Here is a 22246-nt window from a genome sequence, read left to right as displayed (position 1 = left end):
AGGTGCATCTATTCCTTCCCCATCTCAACTGTCTATTTTTCAGAGCTAAAAGACTAATTTATGTTGGAACAACTTTAAAATATATATTACTGACATTTATCGCAACAATATTAATTAGCGCAACAAAGAAAGCAAGTTGTTTGCTTCCAAGCATTTTTTTTTTGTTATATCTTTAAGCTGTGGGGACAATAGAGGGACAATGAGTTCAGTAAACTCATTTTTTGTTTTTTTGGGGGGGAATGCAGCAAAGCCAATTTTCACATGAGCAAAATTGTCGTCTTGCCCAACTTAATTTTTTTTTTGTTGCCTTAAAATTTGGAGCTCTCAATTTTTTTTTACAGTGTATAGGGAGGTAAAACGATACGACCTCAACATGCCTCGACTTGAGAGCTTCCAATTCCTCCACGCAGGGCAATGTGCTGGCCCATGATGATGTCATCATTTTTGGTTGGTCAGAACAAAACTGTTCAGCTATCAAAACTCACCTGTAGCAGTCTGCATCATGTATTTTATTTACTTTTGAAAAACTGTTTTTGTCATACTAATTAAGCAAATATTGATTGATAACCACTCCAGATAGCATGTACAACATCAAGCTATTCTGTAATATGAATGCTGTTGTTTTGTCTGTCACTATACGTCACTGCCATAGATAGATGAACATACAGACACCCGGAAATTAGTCAGTAAATAGCTATTTTCAGACCAATGCAGAGAAATTGGATCATTTACAGAAGAGCGGTTGGGAATCGGTGTCTTACAGTAGAACACTTTGTACTTCGTAAGTAGACTCAGTCACACCACAGTGTCACGCTACAAGAACAGCTTCACACTGACTCTTACATAATGTGAGTGTGTGTGTGTGTGCGTGTGTGTGCGCGCGTGCACCTTTGTACATGATGCATCGCAGTGCTTCGGAGGCGTAGGCCCGAGGCAAGGCCAGGCTGAGGTAAGCGTAGTGGGTAAAGAATACACTCCACAGGCCAGATGATACCTGACGTGACAAACATGTCATGTAACATAAAACACAACAACATTGCAACTGAAAGCTCTCCTCTCACAACACGTGACATTTTTACAAGAAGGACATTTGGTAGGCTTCAGCAAGACGTATTGTAAACAAAAGAGACACCATGCTGCGCAAGCTCGCCTCTAAAGTGGTGCAAGATGGGGGACAAGATTCAAAAGTCAAACAAAATTATAGAGAAATGATAAATGGCATCTTGGAAAATGACATCTGGAATATTTTCATTTTTCAGAGGATAACGTTTGTTTTTTATTCCAACCATTTCAGGTCCTGTCAAGCATTAAGTCAAATACATTGAGAATGAAGATGCAGGTCGTGTTTGTTTTAGAATATGGTGAAATCTGTTTTTCAAGAATGAAGTTGTATTTTTTTTTTCCCAAGAATGAAGTCATATTTTTTTGGCAAAGGTCATGCGAAGTCTTTTTCAAGAACGAAGTCATAACTTTGACCATGATTTTCTGAGAATAAAGACCATTTTTAGAACAGTCGAATTTTTTTCAAGAATGAAGTCATAACTGGCAATGAATTTCCTGTGAATTCAATATTTTTCAAGAATAAAGTCGTACTTTCAAGAATGAAGTCAGATTTTTTTTTTTTGCAAGCATACATCTTTTTAAGAATGAAGTCAGAATTTTGACAATACATCGAATCGTTTTAGAATATGGTCACAGCTTTTCAAGAAGTTATCATTTCGCATGGTTTACGTCAAATGGGTTGAACAATGAAGTCATTTTTTTTCAAGAACTACGTTTTGAGAAGAGATGTTCTGAGAATGTATCTAGCGCACTCTGTGAACTCCAAAGTGCAGAGGCGCTCGGTGGTGGACAGACAGCCGAGCGTCTCCCGTGACAACGTGCAAAAATAGAGGCCACACCAGCGACCGCTCAGTTGCCACAGCAATGGAGCATGTTGTCGTCGTGGCGATGCGGTCCAGGCAGGGAAACTAATTTATGGGGTGGACAGACGGCCGCTTTGGACTTCAGCACCTTCATTAACAAACAAAGTGTGTCCTTTTTTTTTTTTTTTTTGGTCCAATTAACTAAAGGCCTTCATTTTGTATTGATTCAAAGATCAGTGCTGGAAATCAACGAGTCATAATAAAATAATATATTTTTTAAGTAATTATTACCAAAAAAATGGTGGGGTAGGTTTTTTTTTTCTTTTTCACAAAGTCATATTTTTGAGAATCAAGTCATATTTTTAAGATTAGTCATAGTTTCAAGAATATATTTTTTTCAGGGGATAAGGTCATTCTTTATAATAAAGTCAAGAATAAAGAAAAAAGTAAAATAAGAGCATTTTTTGGTGACTAAAGAATGAAGTCATGTTTTTTTTCAAGAATAATGACAAATGAATCCACAATAATGTTGAATTTTTTTGAAAAAAGTAAAATAAGAGCATTTTTTGGTGACTAATGAAGTCCCGTTTTTTTCAAGAATAATGCCAAATAAAGTTCTTTTTTCAAGTATAAGGACACATTTTTCAAGAATAAAGCAGATTTTCCCCCCATGTTTTTTTCAAGAATAATGACAAATTAATCCACAGTAATGTTGGATTTTTTCCTCAAGAATGAAGTCACATTTTTCAAGGGTAATATTGAATAAAGTTTGACTTTTTCAGGAATAAAGACAAATGAATCAGTCATAAAAAATATATATATTTTTGGTTGACACAGGGAACAGGGCTGGCGACAACAGGTGGAAATGAAAACCCAACCTCTCTCTCTCTTTCTCTCTTTTTCTTTCTCTCTCTCTCTCTCTCTCTCTCTCTCGAAATGCATTTGGGTATGTGTGTTTGTGAAAGCCACTTTTGAAAAATAAAACTGCTTGGCTTGTCTTTCATGAAAAGATTTGAGCATGTGATGCGTAAAGTCTCTCATGACTCAGGTACATTTGAAGGTGGGGGAAAAAAGTAATTGCTTTTGCAAATCATCAGCGTAAAAAGCGTCGGGATATTTGACGAGGTTGTAAAAATGCTAATGAGGCGGCTGTGTAATAAGCCTTCTTTTTTCACAGCATTGACCTTCAACACAGGAGCTGTTTTCCAGTCAAAACACACGTGCTTATATTTCAGCAAAAACTGAAAACTGCAGTTGTATTTTCTTCCCCAAAATAAGGTCCTTTTATATATATATATATATATATATATACATATATACACACACACACACACACACGTGTCATTTTCTTTTTAAAAAAAGTCAAACATGGATAGATTTTTTTTAAACAAAAAATGTCTACTATTTTTCATTACAGTCAGATTTATTTTTAATCATCACATTTAATTTGAATATTTTTCATTTCATCAAAACAAATTTTGGAATCTTTGTATTTGAATTTAAAAGGCTTCCCGTATTCTTTTTGACAATAAATTAATATTTCAAAAAAAATTTTTCCTTGGAAATATTTTTCCAAGAAGACTTTTGTAAGAATGGCGTTTTTTTTAAATAAATTTGTCTACGTAATCGATAAAAATGTAATTTTTTTAAATAACCCTTATTTTTAAAAATAACGTAGTCATATGTTTGAGAATAAACGTGTACGTCACCTTTTTATATCCATTTCTCATAACTTGCAATCATGTCCAATATGTTGTAAAAATGTATAGTGATGATATTCCGCTCTCTTGTGGTCGTATCTCGAATTACAACTTCCTTAGAGTCTAACGTAGAGTGTTGATGTACTGTTCATCAACACTGTATAGGACCTATACAAGCTCTTATTGTGAAATTCACCATAAGATACCTCACTTTAACGTCATTTTGAAAGCATATGTAATGAGCGACATATGCACAATTGAAAGGCTTCTATTTTCAAATGCAACACTAGATCTTCCTGAAACTTCCTGGTTTGCATCACTGGGCTAGTCCAGCAATGAATTCAAAGACGTTTTATTTTGGAATTCAACGTTTGATATTATCGATGGATATCGTGGGATTTTTTTTCAGTATCATTTCAAAATCCTATGTGATGAGATACAGAATTTAAAGGGCCTGTTTTCGAAATAGAACACTAGGGCTTCATGAAACATCCTGACTGGAATCCTGGGCTAATCTCGTTCATGTCCGCCAGATGTGGCATGGTTGAGTGATAACAGACAGATATTAATATCACTCTGAATTCAAAAGTAATGACGGTATTGAATATCGACTAGAAAGGGCCTTTATTTTGAAATTCTGCGAATTTAACTCACCCACTGATTACTCGAATGGGCTAACTCAATGTTTGCCATTTTTAAATTACGTGTAGAAAGTTTTTCGACGACTGAATGAAGGTGTAGTTCTAATCATGACAGATAGGGGGCAGTCCACTCTTGCACCTTGAACTTCTGAAACAATTAAAAACACCCTGTCACAAAATAATATAAAATAATATAACAGATTTTATTCGAAAATGAATACATAAATATGGCCACAAACAACAAAAGGTAGCACTGTATTTTTTTTATTTTTTGGGGATTTTATTGTCATTGGAGTAAACAATCCATCATACGAACAACACCAAGCGTGATGGACGTTTGCATGTTCATGACATGATGATGTCACATTATGTCACAAGTCGCAGATGTGGTCAGCTGACCCACAAATCGCATCCACTCTGTCCGGCAAAGTGGAACGACAGCAATAAAAGCAAAACAGTTGCGTGAAAAAAACAAAACAAAACAAAACAAAAAAAAACATCAAAATATGACGTTACAATTTTCCATCATAAAGTTCACTTGAAGAAAATACTGCATGATCATAAACTTATGTCCCACATGTATCATCAGCATACATTCTTCCACTTTGGACTGCTTAGGTTGCCTCTATGCACCATGATTGCGAGGCAATAACAAGATGCATGTAGAACATTATTGAATGGATAAGTTGAAAGATGTACGCACGATTTATAAAACAGTTGATTTTCATCCTAAAATAAGAATTCAGTCACGTTTTAATTTGGATATTGTTTCTTATTGACCAAATAGAAATACACATGTGTATGTACAACAATGATTATTTTAATAATATTTGTTAGTTTATTATTTTTAATAATAGCCATGAATAAAAGATCGATTAAAAATTCACGTTTGAATTAACCAATTTTGATGGGAAAAATGGCTAAATTAAGATGACACATCAGGCGGTTTATTTTCCAAATAAAATTAAATGATCACTTTCAAAAATCAATCCATATTATAGTAACAATTATTTAATCAAATCTTGGCAGGAGCTGTGCAGCATGTTGTCGTTGACGTTTTAAAGACTAAGGACAGAAAATCGTTAGGTTAGATATATTTGAATATACATTACTAAATGTGTCCATATTTTTTGACTCGATGACAGCAAGATCATTTTGTGGGGGTTTTTTTTGGTTTTTTTGGGGGGTGAATTAATGACGGGGTGTTTTCTGAATAGCGGTGATTTTGGAGTTAGATTCCGCCCGACAGCAGCCATATATTTTACAATAAATGAATGAACCGATTTTTTTAATCAGATGAATGGCTAAAAGAACATAGGGAAATATGAATGAATACAGTTTTAGAAAATAACACCCAAGTAATTGAATGTAACAACATTCCAGGACTTTGGATCATTTAAATACTCAATGGGGCTGGAACAACAAATGATGGCGGCCATACTTTACGCAGCCCTCATGTACAGTAAAAGCGTCTACATACAGTACATCTAGGCATTCTTTGTGTGTGTGTGTGTGTGTGTGTGTGTAAAAGGTGTTCACTTCCTGAATTTCAAGATGAGGGTTGCCACGATGATGAAGAACGAGTTCCAGCCCAGAGTGACAACAAAGCCTCGCCAAACCATCATGTGAGTCAGATCCCAACCTGATGGGACACGCACGAGATAGAAAACCTCAGCAACACGGTGTAAAGAGGCCCATTCACTCATTTTTTTGTATGACACAGTATTTATATTCATTTATTTATTAGCTATAGCGAATTGTTTTTTTTAGGGTTTATAACTTTTTTGGTGTGAAAAAAAATTACAAGAATGAGGAATTTTGTTTAAAATAAAATAATTTATTTTTTGGGGGAGAAAAACGTTTTTTATGAAAAATTAAATCTTATGTTTTCATGAAAAAAAGTTGTTTGTCATTTCTTCAGGAATAAAGTGAAATTCTTAAAGAATAACGTCATATATTTCTGGATTTTTTTTCCATGAATAAAATAGTTATTTTTGTGAACATATATATTATTTTCACGAATGGCATGGCGGGCGTGCTGGAGCCTATCCCGGCCGTCTTCAGGCTGTAGGCGGGGTACACCCTGAACTGGTTGCCAGCCAATCGCAGGGCACACATAGACGAACAACCATCCACGCTCACACTCACACCTGGACAATTTAGAGCGCTCCATTCACCTGCCATGCATGCTTTTGGAATGTGGGAAGAAACCAGAGCACCCGGAGAAAACCTACACAGGCACGGGGGAGAACATGCTAACTTCATACAGGATGGCCAGAGCTGGAATCGAACCTGTGTGTGTGTGTGTGTGTGTGTACGTGTGTGTGTGCTGCGCGTACCTCTGTACATGATGCATCTCAGTGCTTCGGAGGCATAGGTCTGAGGTAGGGCCAGGCTGAGGTAGCGCAGCGGGTAGGGGATACACTCCACAGGCCAGATGATACCTGACATGACAAACATGTTGGGTAACAACACAAAACGCAACATTGCAAGTGAAAGCGCTCCTCTCGTCGTACGTTACATTTCTAAAGGAACAAGTCATTTGAAACTTTCAGCAATACATGTTGTAGACAAAGACACCAATTATGGCAGAAAATTAAAACTTAAAAAAAAAAAAATACAGTCATCCATTTTGGATAATTTGAAGAATGGTTGGATGGATAAAAATATATTCGTGTTTACTTCAGAAATTTTTCAAGAATCCATTTTCAAGATTTCATTTATATATATTTGTTTATGAATAGGGCTGTATTTTTCTCCAGAATAAAGTTGTATTTTTTTTGTCCAATAATAGTAAAAAAAATTTTTTCAAAGGCTGATTGATATTCTTACATATGTATACTCTTGGAGAATTTACTCATGTGTTTAAAAGAATGTTCGGTTGCGTGCGGCTTACCGCTCAAGATGAGGTTGGGGTAGAAGAGTCCGAGCGCGGCCTGGTTAGCGTTTTGCTCGTCGTCGATGGCGGCGGAGATGACGAGGCCAAAGGAGATGCCGGTGATGCCCTGCAGCACGATCAGCAGCACGATCAAAACCAGGGAGCCTTCATTTGGCATCTGCACACAGACAAAAGCGGGAAACTCTTTTCACCTTTTCAGGGACATGAAAATGTGAAACATATTTGTAGCGTGTGTTGTTATCCGGCACCTTGAAGACGAGCAGGACAAACAGCAGCATGAGGATGATTTGGACGCTGATGATGAGCAGCTGAGAGAAAAGGTGAGCCAGCATCGTCTCCAGCGAGCTCACACCTGATAAATGCACAGCATTAGAGGACTGAAATCATATTTCTATGAAAATCGGCCAAAATGTTTATCCCTTCAAACACATCGCTCAAAGTATCGTTGACCGATAATTTCAGTATCGATACTGTATCATGAGAAAACGATACATCACAATATCGATGATAGGTCGTTTTACTTTTAATGATGACCACCCCAATTACCGTACTTTTTTTTTTTTTTTTAAATTTAAGTACTGCTGACTCATGATGACATGGACATTTGGCACCTGTGATTTGATTTTGTATCGCAAGATGCAAATGATACCATCAGGATATCAAAGGGAAGAGCAATTGATGTTTTAGTATCATACTGCATGGCTTCAGTGGTTGTCCCTTGAAATGCTTCTTATTAAAGCACTGTAGATTGATTGACACATCCATATACAGCTAACTATACAATCCACCCCAATAGACAGCTTTGATTATTATTATTATATTTTTGGGGAGGTTTGCAGGTACTTTATGAGCAGTGTGGAAGTTGTTACCTGCAACCCAGCATCGGTCCAGAAGACCCTCTTTTTTCTCCAGGACAAAAGAGAGGGCGGTCAGTCCCAAGGCCAAGTAGAAGGTAATGCTGGAAAATGACAACATAAAAAATAGAATTTTAGCATTGTCCATTTGTATCGACCTCGCTTCCCTTTTACGAACCATTTCATCTTTGGCCATGCAAATATAATTTTTGTCTTACTGTGCGATTTTTGTCTTACTGTGTCATTTCAAACATCGGGTCTTTAAATGTATTAGTGATAAGCGATTCAACATCCAACTGACCTGAGAACAGCGGCCGGCATCACAAATGTCGTAAAGTCTGTGTTATGGCTGCCATAAATGGCCTCTTCAAACTAAAGAGCAGTGGAAATGAGTGTTAGAAAAGATGTTGTCGTCGTGCTACACGAATGCAATAGTGTCTCGTTCATCACCTTGATGGGCAAGGCATACGTGTCGGCCATGCTGCCCATCTTGCTCTCCACAAAAGCCTGTACAAGAAACATACTGTTAAATGAAGGGGAAAGCAGCGCCATCTACTGGACAAAATCATAACTCATAATGGAAAACCAATAGGATTATAGGATTAATTAAAGAGCGATTCAGAGAATATAAATGTTGGATCAAAAACTGGCATTTTCCACAGGAATTTTTTTTTTTTTGGTCATTTGTGACATGTTTTTTTTTTTTTTGTGTAGCTTGGTCATTTTTGGCTAGTTAAAGGGGGCAGATATGAGCCCATAAAGTGGTTTGAAAATGGTGGTTCACTGCAATTGTATTAAAATTAAAGTACAGTAGTTATTACGTAATATATTTAAAAACTATTATATTTTAAAAAACAATTACAAAAGGATTTAAAGTGAGTTATTATCATAATCAAATCTGCAGTGTTTTTAACAATTTAAATTATAGGAAAAATTCAACATGAAATCAGCACAAAACTAAAAAAAAAAAAAAAAAAGGAAATAAGATCTGGGAAGTTCTTTAAATTAAACTAGTTGAAAAATCTCTGGATGAGACTGTATTAATACAGTGGCTGGGGAGTGCCTGTATTTATTTTTATTTGCCGTCAAATGAGGATTTATGAAAAACGATTTTCAACTTGCAGACTTCTTTTGAACAAGTAAAAAGTATCTTCACCTGAAAGGCCTCGTACAATTTTCGCTGCAGCATCAAGGCAATTTGGTGGTCTGAAAAAACAAAAATGTCTTTTTTTTTTAACCTTGAAGGTCGCATCGCAACAGATTGCATAGTCAAATGTAGAGCCATCTACTTACTGGTCTGGTCCAACCAGACGTGCACTGAACCTCTATCTATCACCTCCTTGGACACGTTCTTCAATAACATCCTGCAACATCACCAAGATTATTCATAGTGCAGATGTTTAGATTCAAATAATGTGTGGAAGGAGGATATAAAAAGTTCGCAAACCCCCAGGAAGTAAAAATAAACAACTAAAATAATGTCATGTGATTGCACAAAAGGAAGTGGTGGAGCGTTTTTGGGCTCCTTCACACCTACACACTGCTTTTGTTGCCAAATCCTGTCACATGACCTTATGAGTCTGCCCCGCAGCTAGAATTCCATCAAGTGTGACACTTTGGCATTTGGCGGCCGCGTTCTCTGGTGTGGCGGCGTTCTCGTGACGCACGAGTTTGAGAGGATCGCAGGTAAACAGCACAACGACGCAACAAGATACTGAGTCAGGCAACAAACTAACGCTGCTGCTTGTTTTTTTTTTTTTTTGTTTTTTTTTGCTGAGGAAACATATGTACTCAAAGGCTTAATTATACAGTGATGCCTTGACTTACAAGGAACTAAATTACCAACGTCGGCTAGCTTAATGCTAACACATAATGCAAAACACCCTACACTGGCTAATAAAACTAGCATTTTTGTCACAATAACAAACCTGTAAGAGACTTATTAGCAGAAGCAACACATGAAGACAGAGCACACAATAATACTCACTGGAACATATTCTTTATCATCTGCAAAAAATGATTGCAACTCAGTGAAAGTCTTTTGTGTTTCATCACCAAATATAGTGTATGTATCGCGTGTCCGTGTGGACTATACTGCCCCCTGAAGGACATTTCCACTAGAAAATAAGCAGCACAATGCCTGTGGAATTAGCATGTTTCATGTCGTGTTGTGATGTTGTTTTTGTCGATAAAGGAATTTGAAATAGATTTTGTTTGTTGCTGTAGTATTTTTGGGGTGTAGTTCTGGAGTGGATAATTTTTAATTCTTGTTAATGTGAGGAAGGACACGGGACTAATGATACCGATTTCAATCAGTGTGTGTAAATAAGAGTCCGGACGGTGCGTACCTATTCATTAGGGAACTGCTGAAGTCCTTGCGAAAGCCAATGACGCCCCAGTACTTTCCATCATAGACCCCTTCGAAAGCCTCCGCATGAGACAAGCTGACCTGTCAAATCAGACAACAGCATGTTAGATACAAAATGCGAAATTTGGTACTTTAATTTGCTTTTGGCGGGGATTTGGATCATGCCATGTGGCAGTAGTGATAAAAGTCGAAACTGGTGTCAAATGAGTATGATACATCTTCACTGCGAGACAATCATCCTTTTATGTCGGGGAGGAGCTAATTTTAGCCTGGGTCATCTGTAGAATTTACAGAGTCTCTGCTGCATGCGTGTATGTGCACTTGAAATGGTACCCGCTCCACACTGCTGTTGTCCAAAAAGGAGAGCAGCGAGTGACCGAAAGCGAGTGGGGAGGTGTCATTGTTGACCACGGCAACTTGGATTCCCTTTGGGTCTCCTCCAACGCACAAACAGATGAGAGACATCTGGATGACCGGCAGCAGGAACTGGAAACACAAGGAGCTGCGAAGAACACCGTAAGTCAGATATGGTGACAAATGGGCTGACTTCCCGTGGTGGCGACGTACCCCGGCATCCTCCTCATCCGCAGCAGGTTTTTGATTGTGAGGGCGGCAATGTTCCTCAACTTGGGAAACACGTGCCTGAGTCGCACCTTCCAGTCCACTATGAAATCATAATCATTCAGCAATAAGCAGTCACATGAGGCTCGAGTGTTAACCATAATGTATGGAAAGCTGTTGGAGCATTCACAGTGGTACCTTGAAATACGAGTTACCCCCCAAAATTCGAAAACAAATAAAGCTTGCTTCAAACTGTTTACAGCCACTCCCAGTTGACGATTACCCTCAAACTAAGCATAAAAGTAAAGCATTAAATTATGTTATGTAGTAAACCAAACCGCATAACTTTGCGTGACAAAAGTAAGCTAGCTTAATGCTAACACACAATGAAAAACGCCATAGGCAGGCTGAGGAACTTAGCATTGATGTTGTGGGAGTTTTCACCCTTTAAAGCCGTATCTCAATGACCGGCGAAAGTTTGCAAGTGTGTGGGTTCATTCAAAGTCGCAAACAGCAGCAATGACGTTTGCTAACAATTTTAATGGTCTCAAACAGTTTTTTTTGTAAAAAGTTTGACTGGAGTCAAATCACGTGAAGGGAGTCCCCCACCTCTGACATTTTGCTTTACTCGACACCAACGACAACATTCCTGATGAATCCACACCTGTATGGCAGACGACTTCCTCGGTGGCTTTGGCCACGTTGGCAAGAATGGGTCGGCTCTCGTCCCTCCCGCTCTCGAACGACTGGCTTTTCCCCAACCCATCGTCTTGGGAACCAGAGCTCTGCTTCACACACGTCTGGTCTGAGGTTTCGCACAGCTGCAGGAAGGCGTGCTCCAAAGTCTACAATAGGATACACACAATGGACCAGTACACAAGTTTAAAAAATGATGATCAGCTATTACTAGCTTGAACAAGTAAGAGTGCGTTGAAATAATGATTCACATAAAAAGCTACTGCACAAGAAAAATACATATTGTACCTTAAAGATTAAATGTAAATGTATTGTGCTTAAACATTAATGACAACTACACTGCACTTAACAAAATGCCATAGACTGGCTAACAAAAACAAAAGACAAAACACGCTTGTGCAACAATCAATTCCGTGATTTTGCACAGTACTTATCAGGGATCACTAGTCTAGTCCACATAATCAGCCGTGGATACCGACTTGCAACTCACGGTGGAGGTTTGCAGCTTCATGACTGCTTCTGGAGTTCCTTCAGCCAGCAAGCAGCCGTTCCTCATCAGGCCAACCTGGACGAGGAGAACAAATATTCTCTTCAACGTTTCGTTTTGCTTTCAATCACACTGTGCCAAACCATATAATCTTGCTTTTGGAAAGTCCATTAGCTTAATGCTAACGCACAATGAAAAATGCCATGGACTGGCTAACAAAACTAGCATCACTGTTGCTGGAGTTATTGAAGCAGTGGACATTTGAACACCAGTGGTGACGCAACACAGACGGATCATAGAACAATACTCATAGGCATATTTTATGTACACTCAGCAAATCCAAGACGACGTGTATGCACGCATGTTGTGACCGCCTTTCTCTTCGCAAGCATTTCCCTGACATTCATGCCCGTGTTAAGTCACAAAAAAATCCCAGCCACCTGACTGGTTTGACCGGCCAACTCGTGCCTCTTTCATTGTAATGAGCCACTGTTTTTTTTTTTGTTGTTGTTGTTGCGACAGAGAAACAAGCGTGACTTTGTGTCTATGCATGTGTGTTTGTTTGGTTTTTTGTTTCACTTTGAAATATTACAACGTTGGCATGCTCCAGTAAAAGCTTCTAGGGACACCAGAGTGTATTATTTCCAGTCCTTTTGTTTCTTTTTGCAAGGTGGTGGTTATCATGAATAACCGTCGAGGCGCGATCACATTAATTAGAGGACACAGAAATCGGACGTTTAAAAAAAAAAAAGGAGCCCCCCCCCCCACAAGCCCAGACAATCGCTAAGTAGTTTTGTGTGTTACTTCTAACTTAATCTTTCTGAACCGCCTGAAAGAAACACAGAGTCACATTGACTCTGTAACAGATTTTGTACACAAAGCTCAACGTTGGCCGTTATCTGAAGAAATCTTAAGAGTAAATTTATGACTGCAAATCATTCAATTTTGAAGGATTAACCGGTTCACAAAGGAATTATTCCGGATAGCCACAGGTCACATGCTAAGATAGTTATTGTATATTATAACACAAATGGAAATAACAAAAGACAAAACACGCTTGTGCAACAATCAATTCCGTGATTTTGCACAGTACTTATCAGGGATCACTAGTCTAGTCCACATAATCAGCCGTGGGTACCGACTTGCAACTCACGGTGGAGGTTTGCAGCTTCATGACTGCTTCTGGAGTTCCTTCAGCCAGCAAGCAGCCGTTCCTCATCAGGCCAACCTGGACGAGGAGAACAAATATTCTATTCAACGTTTCGTTTTGCTTTCAATCACACTGTGCCAAACCATATAATCTTGCTTTTGGAAAGTCCATTAGCTTAATGCTAACGCACAATGAAAAATGCCATGGACTGGCTAACAAAACTAGCATCACTGTTGCTGGAGTTATTGAAGCAGTGGACATTTGAACACCAGTGGTGACGCAACACAAACTGATCATAGAACAATACTCATAGGCATATTTTATGTACACTCAGCAAATCCAAGACGACGTGTATGCACGCATGTTGTGACCGCCTTTCTCTTCGCAAGCATTTCCCTGACATTCATGCCCGTGTTAAGTCACAAAAAAATCCCAGCCACCTGACTGGTTTGACCGGCCAACTCGTGCCTCTTTCATTGTAATGAGCCACTGTTTTTTTTTTTGTTGTTGTTGTTGCGACAGAGAAACAAGCGTGACTTTGTGTCTATGCATGTGTGTTTGTTTGGTTTTTTGTTTCACTTTGAAATATTACAACGTTGGCATGCTCCAGTAAAAGCTTCTAGGGACACCAGAGTGTATTATTTCCAGTCCTTTTGTTTCTTTTTGCAAGGTGGTGGTTATCATGAATAACCGTCGAGGCGCGATCACATTAATTAGAGGACACAGAAATCGATTTCATCCTGTGGATTATTTCGAGCCATTGTGGTTATTTTTTGTGTTAACTTGTTGATTTAGTGGAAGTAGATTTTTTTTGGGTGAAGCGGACTTTTGACTGCTGATATTTTCTAGTTATGTGGGCTACGTTTAAAAAAAAAATGCAGCCCCCCCCCAACAAGCCCAGACAATCGCTAAGTAGTTTTGTGTGTTACTTCTAACTTAATCTTTCTGAACCGCCTGAACCAAACACAGAGTCACACTGACTCTGTAACAGATTTTCTACACAAAGCTCAACGTTGGCCGTTATCTGAAGAAATCTTAAGAGTAAATTTATGACTGCAAATCATTCAATTTTGATGGATTAACTGGTTCACAAAGGAATTATTCCAGATAGCCGCAGGTCACATGCTAAGATAGTTATTGTATATTATAACACAAATGGAAATGTAGTGTACTTGTAGGCACTTACATATCACCTCCTGTTGCGATGGCATATCAACGTTAAACTATTTTCCATAGAAAATTAACTTTTTTTTTTTTTTTTGTCAAATAATTTCCTCACCACGTTGGCTTGTCTGGCTTCCTCGATGTAGTGGGTGGTGATGATGACTGACACTTTGCCCGTTTTGACGATGTCCACCAGATGCTGCCAAATCCTGGAAAAAGGAAATGACAAAAAAATTGAGAATCAACCCACTGGATGAATAAAAGTTTATTACTAAACTGTAGTTATTTTTTTTCCTAATATAGTGGTACCTCTACTTACGAAATTAATTGGTTCTGGAAGAAATTTCTGAACTAGAAAATTTTTATAAGTAGAGTTGCGTTTTCCATGTAAATGCACTAATCCGTTCCAAGCCCCCTCAAAAATTAGGCAGAATTTTTTTCTAAAGCATAAAAATGCATCAAAGTATGTAACAAATACATGTTACAATTAGATTATTGCACAATAAATAACATTTTCTGGGTGATTCACATCAGAATGCCTCATGGCCCAAGGGGCGAATGACGAGGACACTGCATAGACACATATCCATCTATCTCTATCTATATATCAATCTACATAAATAGACATACAGTAAGAGTGCGTTGAAATAATGATTCACATAAAAAGCTACTGCACAAGAAAAATACATATTGTACCTTAAAGATTAAATGTAAATGTATTGTGCTTAAACATTAATGACAACTACACTGCACTTAACAAAATGCCATAGACTGGCTAACAAAAACAAAAGTGAAATTTCTTTTGTAACAAGAGGCAATTTTTTTTTTCCCGTTGAGGCGTTTCGTAACTTGAAAATTTCGTATGAAGAGACGTTTGTTAAGTGGAGGTACCACTGTAGTGAATTTGTGATGATGTTATTATTGTGTCGTGAACGCACATTCGACATGCTTATCATTCATCCAGCTATGTATGGATCATGTAGCAATCCAATTACATCTGAAAGCAGCATTCACTGAAAACGGACAGATGGACAGACAGACAGAGAGACAGAAGGACAGGTAGCTGGTTATACAGATGACTCTGCAAGTCCAAATAAATGATTGTACACTGCTCCACCTCACAGCGAACGGTTGCTGTCAAAGGCCGGAGGGTTTTTCACTTTCAACCAGACTCAAGTCGTTGCTTGTAAACGGACACGCATGACGGTCCACGTTGTACTCGAGTGATGATATTCAAAGTAGAAGCCAACCGGTGTGCCGCATCGAGCTCGGGGGAGCGTGTCAGGTTTCATGTTTTCATTTACTCTAGGTTGGAGAAGCAACAAGGAACTAATAGTACCATGCTTGCACGCAGCTCCATTTCTCCTGCGGGCGTCCGCTTACACTTACTCAGAGTGCTTGCATCCATGAATTGCAAATGGATGAGTATGAGTGGCACTTAGAATGTAGAGAAGAGATAAAGTCATTTGCACATACTTGGCCCTGAGCACCGGGTCCACGCCCACAGTGGGTTCATCAAGGATGAGCAGCTCGGGATTCTGAAGCAGCGCCGCTGCCAGAGAAACCCTTCGCTTCTGGCCGCCGCTGCAACGTCAACACAAACGCATGGTTCACATTTTTTTTTCCTAGTGTAGTCTTATTAAATGAGTAAAGAAAGAAAGCCATTTTTGGAAAAATAAAGTTATTCTCCAAGAAATAATGTGTGCTCTTTTGGAGAATATAATATTTGGTTTTGTTTTTAGAAAAAGTCGAATTTTTCAAGAATATTAACACACTTTTCTCGAATAAATGGCTTTTTTTTTTTCAATGATGAACATATTCTGGAATAAAGTTCATTTGAGACGTTTCGTATTGTTTTACATGAGTTTTTTCATTACAGCCAAATTAAATTTGACAGTGAAGGCAAAAATAAATAATTTTTTTACCTGAGATTGCGAACCACACGGTCCTTCTGCGGTAGATCCAAGAACTCAATGAGGAAGTTGATGCGGGCCTGGGTTTCCCTCAACGTCAGCCCGTGGATTCGGCCGTAGAAGGTGAGCGTGTTGCCGATGGTGAACTCGTTGTACAAGGCCAGCTCCTACATGACGCAACATGTGACTCACGACGCATTTTGAAAAAAAAAAATGTATTTTTCAAGGCATCCCAAGCTTACTTGGGGCATGTATCCCACCATCCTGCCCGGCACGCCGTGGCCAGGGAACGCCGGCGGCTTTCCCAGCACACCGATGTAACCCCGAGAGATGCTCAAAGTTCCCACAATGCATTTCAACATCGTGGTCTTGCCACAGCCGCTGGGGCCCAGGAGGCCGTAGCTGCCAAGATAGAAATCAAACAACCCAAAATGTCACATTTATAACATCTGCAGTTGTTGTTGTTGTTTTTTTTTTTCACAGAATAAAGTTTGTTTACTTTGAGGGAAAATATGCAACAGCGTTGGTTACGTTACGCTGTCCTAAAGTCAACAGATCATGACTGCATAAGCTTCATGCATGACGGCAACCTGAATAAAATTACAATACCGGACAGTCGTCGTACGACTGTTGACATTTATGAGTATGATGACTATGATTAAGTCGCATACTATTGCCACTGAGGCAAGACTGAATACATTTATTGTCGTTATTATGAATGGATTTTTACATTTTGGACTCACATTTGTCCCTGTGGCACGGTGAGGTTGAGGTTGTTGAGAACTTGCAGTTTTCCATACGAGCGGCAAACGTCCCGACATTGAATGGCGGGGCCTACCAGCGTGGGTGATAGCGACGCCTGCGGGTCATCCGTCATGTTGTTTTGTTTCTGCAAACAAGCGGGAGTGGTCGTCAATCACACAATTTCAGCATTATTTGGTCTTCATTTTGCATGAAGGTAGAACAAAGAGGAGAACTGTGAGGACAGCAGAGACATGCCACGCGGCGACATTCCGCCTAGTTAGCTAAGAGGGATGGGTGTCAGGTGTTCAACTTCATACCACATGTGGCTCTGATACGAAACCCCCGAGGTCGGAAATTGTCGCCTCGAATTTGCTTCACTTTAATGTAAACACGTTTCAGAGAAGAGAGCGAACAAGTCAACCAGTAAACAAGCTGGCTAGCGAGGTCACCCAATAAGCTAATTTTTGTCATGAGTGTAGGGAGATAGTTTTGCTTTATACAGCGTCAACACAACTTCAACATCAGTGCTGAGGAAGAGTTCACATGTCATCGTTTGATGAAACGTGAGAAGTTGAAGTGATAAGGCTACCCAGATTTGTGTTGCTTTATTGTTGGAATTGGATTTATGACTTACTGACTTGTGTTTACGCAACTCTTGTTGGGTAGAATTTTCTGAAGTTGTCGCAGTACCGTATTTTCCACACTGAAAGGCACACCGGATTATGTGGCGCACCTTCAATGAATGGACTATTTTGTAATTTTTTTCAAACATTGGGCATTATAAGACGCAATCTACAATGCCTCCACTAGATGGAGGTACGCTCAAGGAAACGCCAACAGAACGATCAGATGTCAGTAAAACCTATTCAATAAAGCAGCGACACAGTTCACTAACCAACAGCAAGTTATAACATTGACTCGTTAACATTGAACTCTTCCGTGTTCAACTGCGAAACCGATCGCCTTAAGTTTGAACTCTGCATTGTCAGCATGTCTCGAGCAAGGAGCCATTTTGGGGTCGAAATATTACCATAATGACCATATATATACAAGGTGCATCGGATTTTAAGGCGCTTTGAGTTTTTAAGAAAATGGAAGGCTTTTAGGTGCGCCTTTTAGTGCGGAAAATACGGTAAATGTTTAAAAGACTGCAAGTTAAAGTGTTAAGTTAATATCTAAATGAAGTGGAAGAACCATCTTTCATCTAAATTCATGGTTCAATTGCCTTTATAGTAGCGTGAATCTACATTATAAGACCAAAAAAAATGTATGTACAATATAATAAATTTGAATTATGTATTTATGTGTGTAAAAAAAAAAAAATCCATGGGAAGAGGATATTGAAAAAATGATCACATATTAAATTGCGCTTTTAATGTTGGGATTGAAAAATAAAATCGGATTTTGTTTATTTTTCAAACTTTTTCATCACGACAAAAAATGTGAATCGGGCAAAGCAGTTTTCCTCTTTCACCCTAGTGTGAACAACAACAACTTATGTGGCAATATTGACAAAGCTTAACAATTACAATCAAACACACGGTAAAGCAAAAAAAAAAAAAAAAAAAAATCTTTCTTCAACATGAATCCAACATTTTCCCAGCAGGGAGATTAGAGAGCAAGAGGCTGACGTTGTTGCATAACAATAATCTGCTGACTTTCGCCTCTGCCACTCCGACCTACATTTTCTGACACGTCTAAATTACATCGAAGGCAGCCGGAATCCATCTCGGAGCAGCAGCAGCAGCAGCACAGCACGTATAGATTGAATAGATATATTAAAATATATGAGGAGGCAAAACTTACATGTGAAGACGACGATGGAGAGGAAACGATAAAACGTGCAGGGGATGAAGATGGAGCGAAGAAGTGCGTCACACTGCACAACAACAACTACAACAGCCTGGGCCTTATTAGGGCACGCTTGCAAAGTGGGAGAACAGGTTCAGTCAATAAAGACACACACACACACACACACACACACACACACACACACACACACACACACACCTGCAGGGTGTCGAACAGGAACGAATTCCATTTATCCATTTTCGATACCAATTATCCTCAGTAGGGTGCCAAGTGGGATGCAGCCTGTGGCGGGCGGATTATTTTTGGTGAGAGAAGCGGGGTACAGCCTGGATTGATCACCAGCTAATTGCAGGGTATGTATTGAAGAACAAAAATATTCAAAATCATCATTCATTATCCCACCATGGATAATTAAGAGTTTTCAATGAAACTAACATGCACCTTTTGGGGGACAAATAAAATAAATTAATAAAGAATTTAGTGAGAGAAGCACGGTGCACCCTAGACTGGTCGCTTGGTCAGTCGAAGAGTACTTATAGACAAGTGAAACAAACAAAAGCAAAAGACGAAAGAAGTGGGGTACACCCCGGACTGGTCACCAGCTATTCAAAGAGGACTTACAGACAACCATTTACACTTACACACACACCAAGAAATTGTTTGCATCTTCAATGAACCCAACATGCATCTTTTTGAAAAATACATCATAAAAGAATACAAAACAAGTTTTGGCGTGAAAGGTGAGGCACACTTGACTGGTCACCAGCCAATTGCAGGGCACATATAACTAAACATTTACATTCACATTCACACCGAGTAAACGTTGAGTACCAAATGAACATAACGTGTATCATATCTTAAAATTAAAAAAAAAAATGCACGTGGCAAGAGAAGCGGGGCACACTTCGGAATGGTGGCAAGCCAACTGCAGGTCACTAATTAGAACAAACTCACATTCACATCGATGTACATTTGGAATTTTCAATGAAACTACAGCATGTTTGAGGAAAAAAAAACAACTTTTAGTGTGCAGCCTTGACTGGTCGCTAGTCAATAGAAGAGAAAACGCAAACAGGAAGGCAGGACACTAGATTCGAACCGGCAACCTCAGACTTGCAAATCCAACATGCTAACTAGGCCACAATGCTACCAGCACGAGACAGCACCTCCATAAAAATATGCTTTTGTAAAATTATTCTAACCAATTGCGAGAAGTTAGCTCCTATACGTGTCATTATGCAAGCGAATGCTGAAAAGCGGTCGTTCCACTTCCTAATCGGCAACAATTCCCTCCTCGCAAATGATACTGACAGGCGGGTTCACGCGCACAAATATCAAGGCCAAGCAGCGTGTCGTCTCCATTTCAACCCCATGCACCACACTCCCCTACCCCAACAAAATAATGCACCTTACCCAGTCGCCCATCTCGGTGCAGTCCACCGCCGCGCAGGATGCCATCTTCGCATCCTCCCGGCCGGCAGCAGCCTCCTCCGCCTTGCTCATGGCTGCAAGAGAAACGGCGAGCACATAGGAGCCTCCTGCTGGAGGAAGAGGGAAAGGGGGTGTACGGCTAACCCCGGGGACGCGCACTTTCGATTTTTTTTGTTTAGTTTTTTTTTTTTTTGAGGGGTGGCGGGTAAAAGTAAGGTCTTTCGACTCTTTTACACGATCAACACAACGATAATATGTTGCGGTAAAATGACGGAGAAGAACTGCACCAACCTGCCTCCCTGACAATGAGTGTGAAACAGAAACAAAAACCAAAAAAAAATCGAAGGAACTTTGTTACGTACGACGCACGCCATACATTAGCAACACACCAAAGTGGACTATGATGTTCGAGTTCGGTAAATTCAACATTTGTTTTCGATGTAGGGCTTTTATCAAATGGTGTAATTGTTATTTTGCTAATGTCTCATAATTTGCATTTAAAATGACCTTGATTATTAACTCATTCATTTAAGTTTTATGAAATTAAGATTGCATGGATCTCATACTGTATTAGATATCAAATAATGTCGAGTGTTTGGATGTAACACACACAAAATTCATTCCACATATTTAAGACGAGCTGTTTTGGCATCTCTGTATTTTTTTGCACAATAAAAGGCATGCTTGATCAAAAATAAACATCCATGTCGAAAAATCAACATCAGTGAGTGTACAATTTAATACTATTAAAGAAATGCAAATCAGTTCATTTGAAGCTATTTTTGTGTGCGCGCGTGTGTGTGTGTGTGTGTGTGTGTGTGTGTGTGTGTGTGTGTGTGTCAACCTGTTGTACACGTTTGCAATAGGTGTGTTTGTGTGTGTGTGTGTGTGCGTGCGTGTGTCAACCTGTTGTACACGTTTGCAATATTTTAATGTATTTGTTTTAACACAAAAACCTGGTTTTGGGTGAAAAGGGTGTTTTGTTGATGCCGTAACCTAAAAGTCAAGTCGCGTTCCTTTCCATGTTCCTTTGAAACAAACAATCAGAATAGATTTTGTCAGCGATATGGTGATTGATATATAGTCTCACAAATGTATTGAGACCACGTGATTCGCATGATCTCCTAGTTTTCAACCCCTAATCGGAAAAAGTACAGTAAATGAATGAATCGTCCCTCATTTAAAGCAGCGCTATCGTTGTCGCTTGGTGATGACGTATAGGGAAACCTAGTGGCTTGCGTGAAAGCCACTAGAGAAAAAAAATTCCTAACGGGAAACCCAAAATTGAAAATGTTCAACCCCTAATCGGAAAAAGTACAGTAAATGAATAATGAATCGTCCCTCATTTAAAACAGCGCTATCATTGTCGCTTGGTGATGACGTAAGGGAAACCTAGTAGCTCGCGTGAAAGCCCGTAGAGAGAAAAAAAAAAGGAAATTCCTACGGGAAACCCAAAATTGAAAATCATAGCATGAAACGTAACGTAACATAACAGTTTTACCTCGACCCTGAACAGGAAATGTTTTAATCCACGTCGTGAGGAACATATGCGAAATACACACAGAGCTGTGAAGTGAAAATATGTTTTATTTTCAGGTGTCGGAATGTAAAAAGACGACAGTTACGATCAATAATTTATTTATCGTGCGCAAACGACAACTGCCGTGTAAAATTTTCTCTGGTCGAGTTCAACAGATTAGATTTTGTAGCTTGTAATGGCATCGGATGTCCACTTAGAGGTAGCAGCGTATTGGCATGCTCGGAGGAAATAAAAGACGCGTTCGACAAAGGGGCCCGGCATTCAATCAATTAGGATGTGGGCAGATAAATACGATTTTAAAGAAACTTGTGGTCACTATTGGCTCGCCAATTAAACACTGCAAGATGGTCGTTGGGCTTGGTTTAAAAATACACACGCACACGCCCATGTCGTGTAATTGGGTGAAGTGTGTGATTAGCCC

At 39.2% G+C, this 22246-nt stretch overlaps 1 protein-coding gene across 2 annotated transcripts; it reads right to left on the bottom strand.

Moving 5' to 3' along the window:
• Window positions 1-4483: 4483 nt before the first annotated feature.
• On the bottom strand, window positions 4484-20733 carry abch1 (ATP-binding cassette, sub-family H, member 1). 2 transcript variants are annotated; one of them, XM_019888168.1, is made up of 20 exons: window positions 20268-20733; window positions 17042-17187; window positions 16541-16700; window positions 16311-16465; window positions 15862-15969; window positions 14501-14594; window positions 13225-13299; window positions 11553-11733; window positions 10895-10991; window positions 10661-10829; window positions 10308-10408; window positions 9253-9323; window positions 9116-9165; window positions 8410-8466; window positions 8261-8331; window positions 7975-8063; window positions 7354-7457; window positions 7103-7262; window positions 6546-6650; window positions 4484-5848 (listed from the first exon to the last, which is right to left on the bottom strand). In XM_019888168.1, exons 1-20 carry the CDS (start codon window positions 20355-20357, stop codon window positions 5742-5744), a joined length of 2190 nt encoding a protein of 729 aa, XP_019743727.1. In that variant the 5' UTR covers window positions 20358-20733; the 3' UTR covers window positions 4484-5741. The 2 variants fall into 2 exon arrangements, with proteins under 2 accessions (XP_019743727.1, XP_019743728.1); XM_019888169.1 differs by lacking the exon at window positions 20268-20733 and adding an exon at window positions 18849-18967.
• Window positions 20734-22246: the final 1513 nt, after the last annotated feature.

This window comes from Hippocampus comes, unplaced genomic scaffold (genome assembly GCF_001891065.2).
Source record: "Hippocampus comes isolate QL1 unplaced genomic scaffold, H_comes_QL1_v1.1 scaffold136, whole genome shotgun sequence".
Classification (NCBI taxonomy): domain Eukaryota; kingdom Metazoa; phylum Chordata; class Actinopteri; order Syngnathiformes; family Syngnathidae; genus Hippocampus; species Hippocampus comes.
Note: the sequence above shows the minus strand (reverse complement) of the source record. Positions and strands in the feature narration are given on the sequence as shown.

Bases quoted from the DNA above. Each gene is read 5' to 3' on its own strand.
- abch1 (XM_019888168.1), bottom strand. From the start codon at position 20,357: ATGAGCAAGGCGGAGGAGGCTGCTGCCGGCCGGGAGGATGCGAAGATG. The intron at 9,324-10,307 runs GTACGCACCGTC...GTGATGTTGCAG, and splicing joins AGCAGTTCCCTAATGAATAG to GATGTTATTGAAGAACGTGT. The intron at 9,166-9,252 runs GTAAGTAGATGG...TTGTTTTTTCAG, and splicing joins CGTCTGGTTGGACCAGACCA to ACCACCAAATTGCCTTGATG.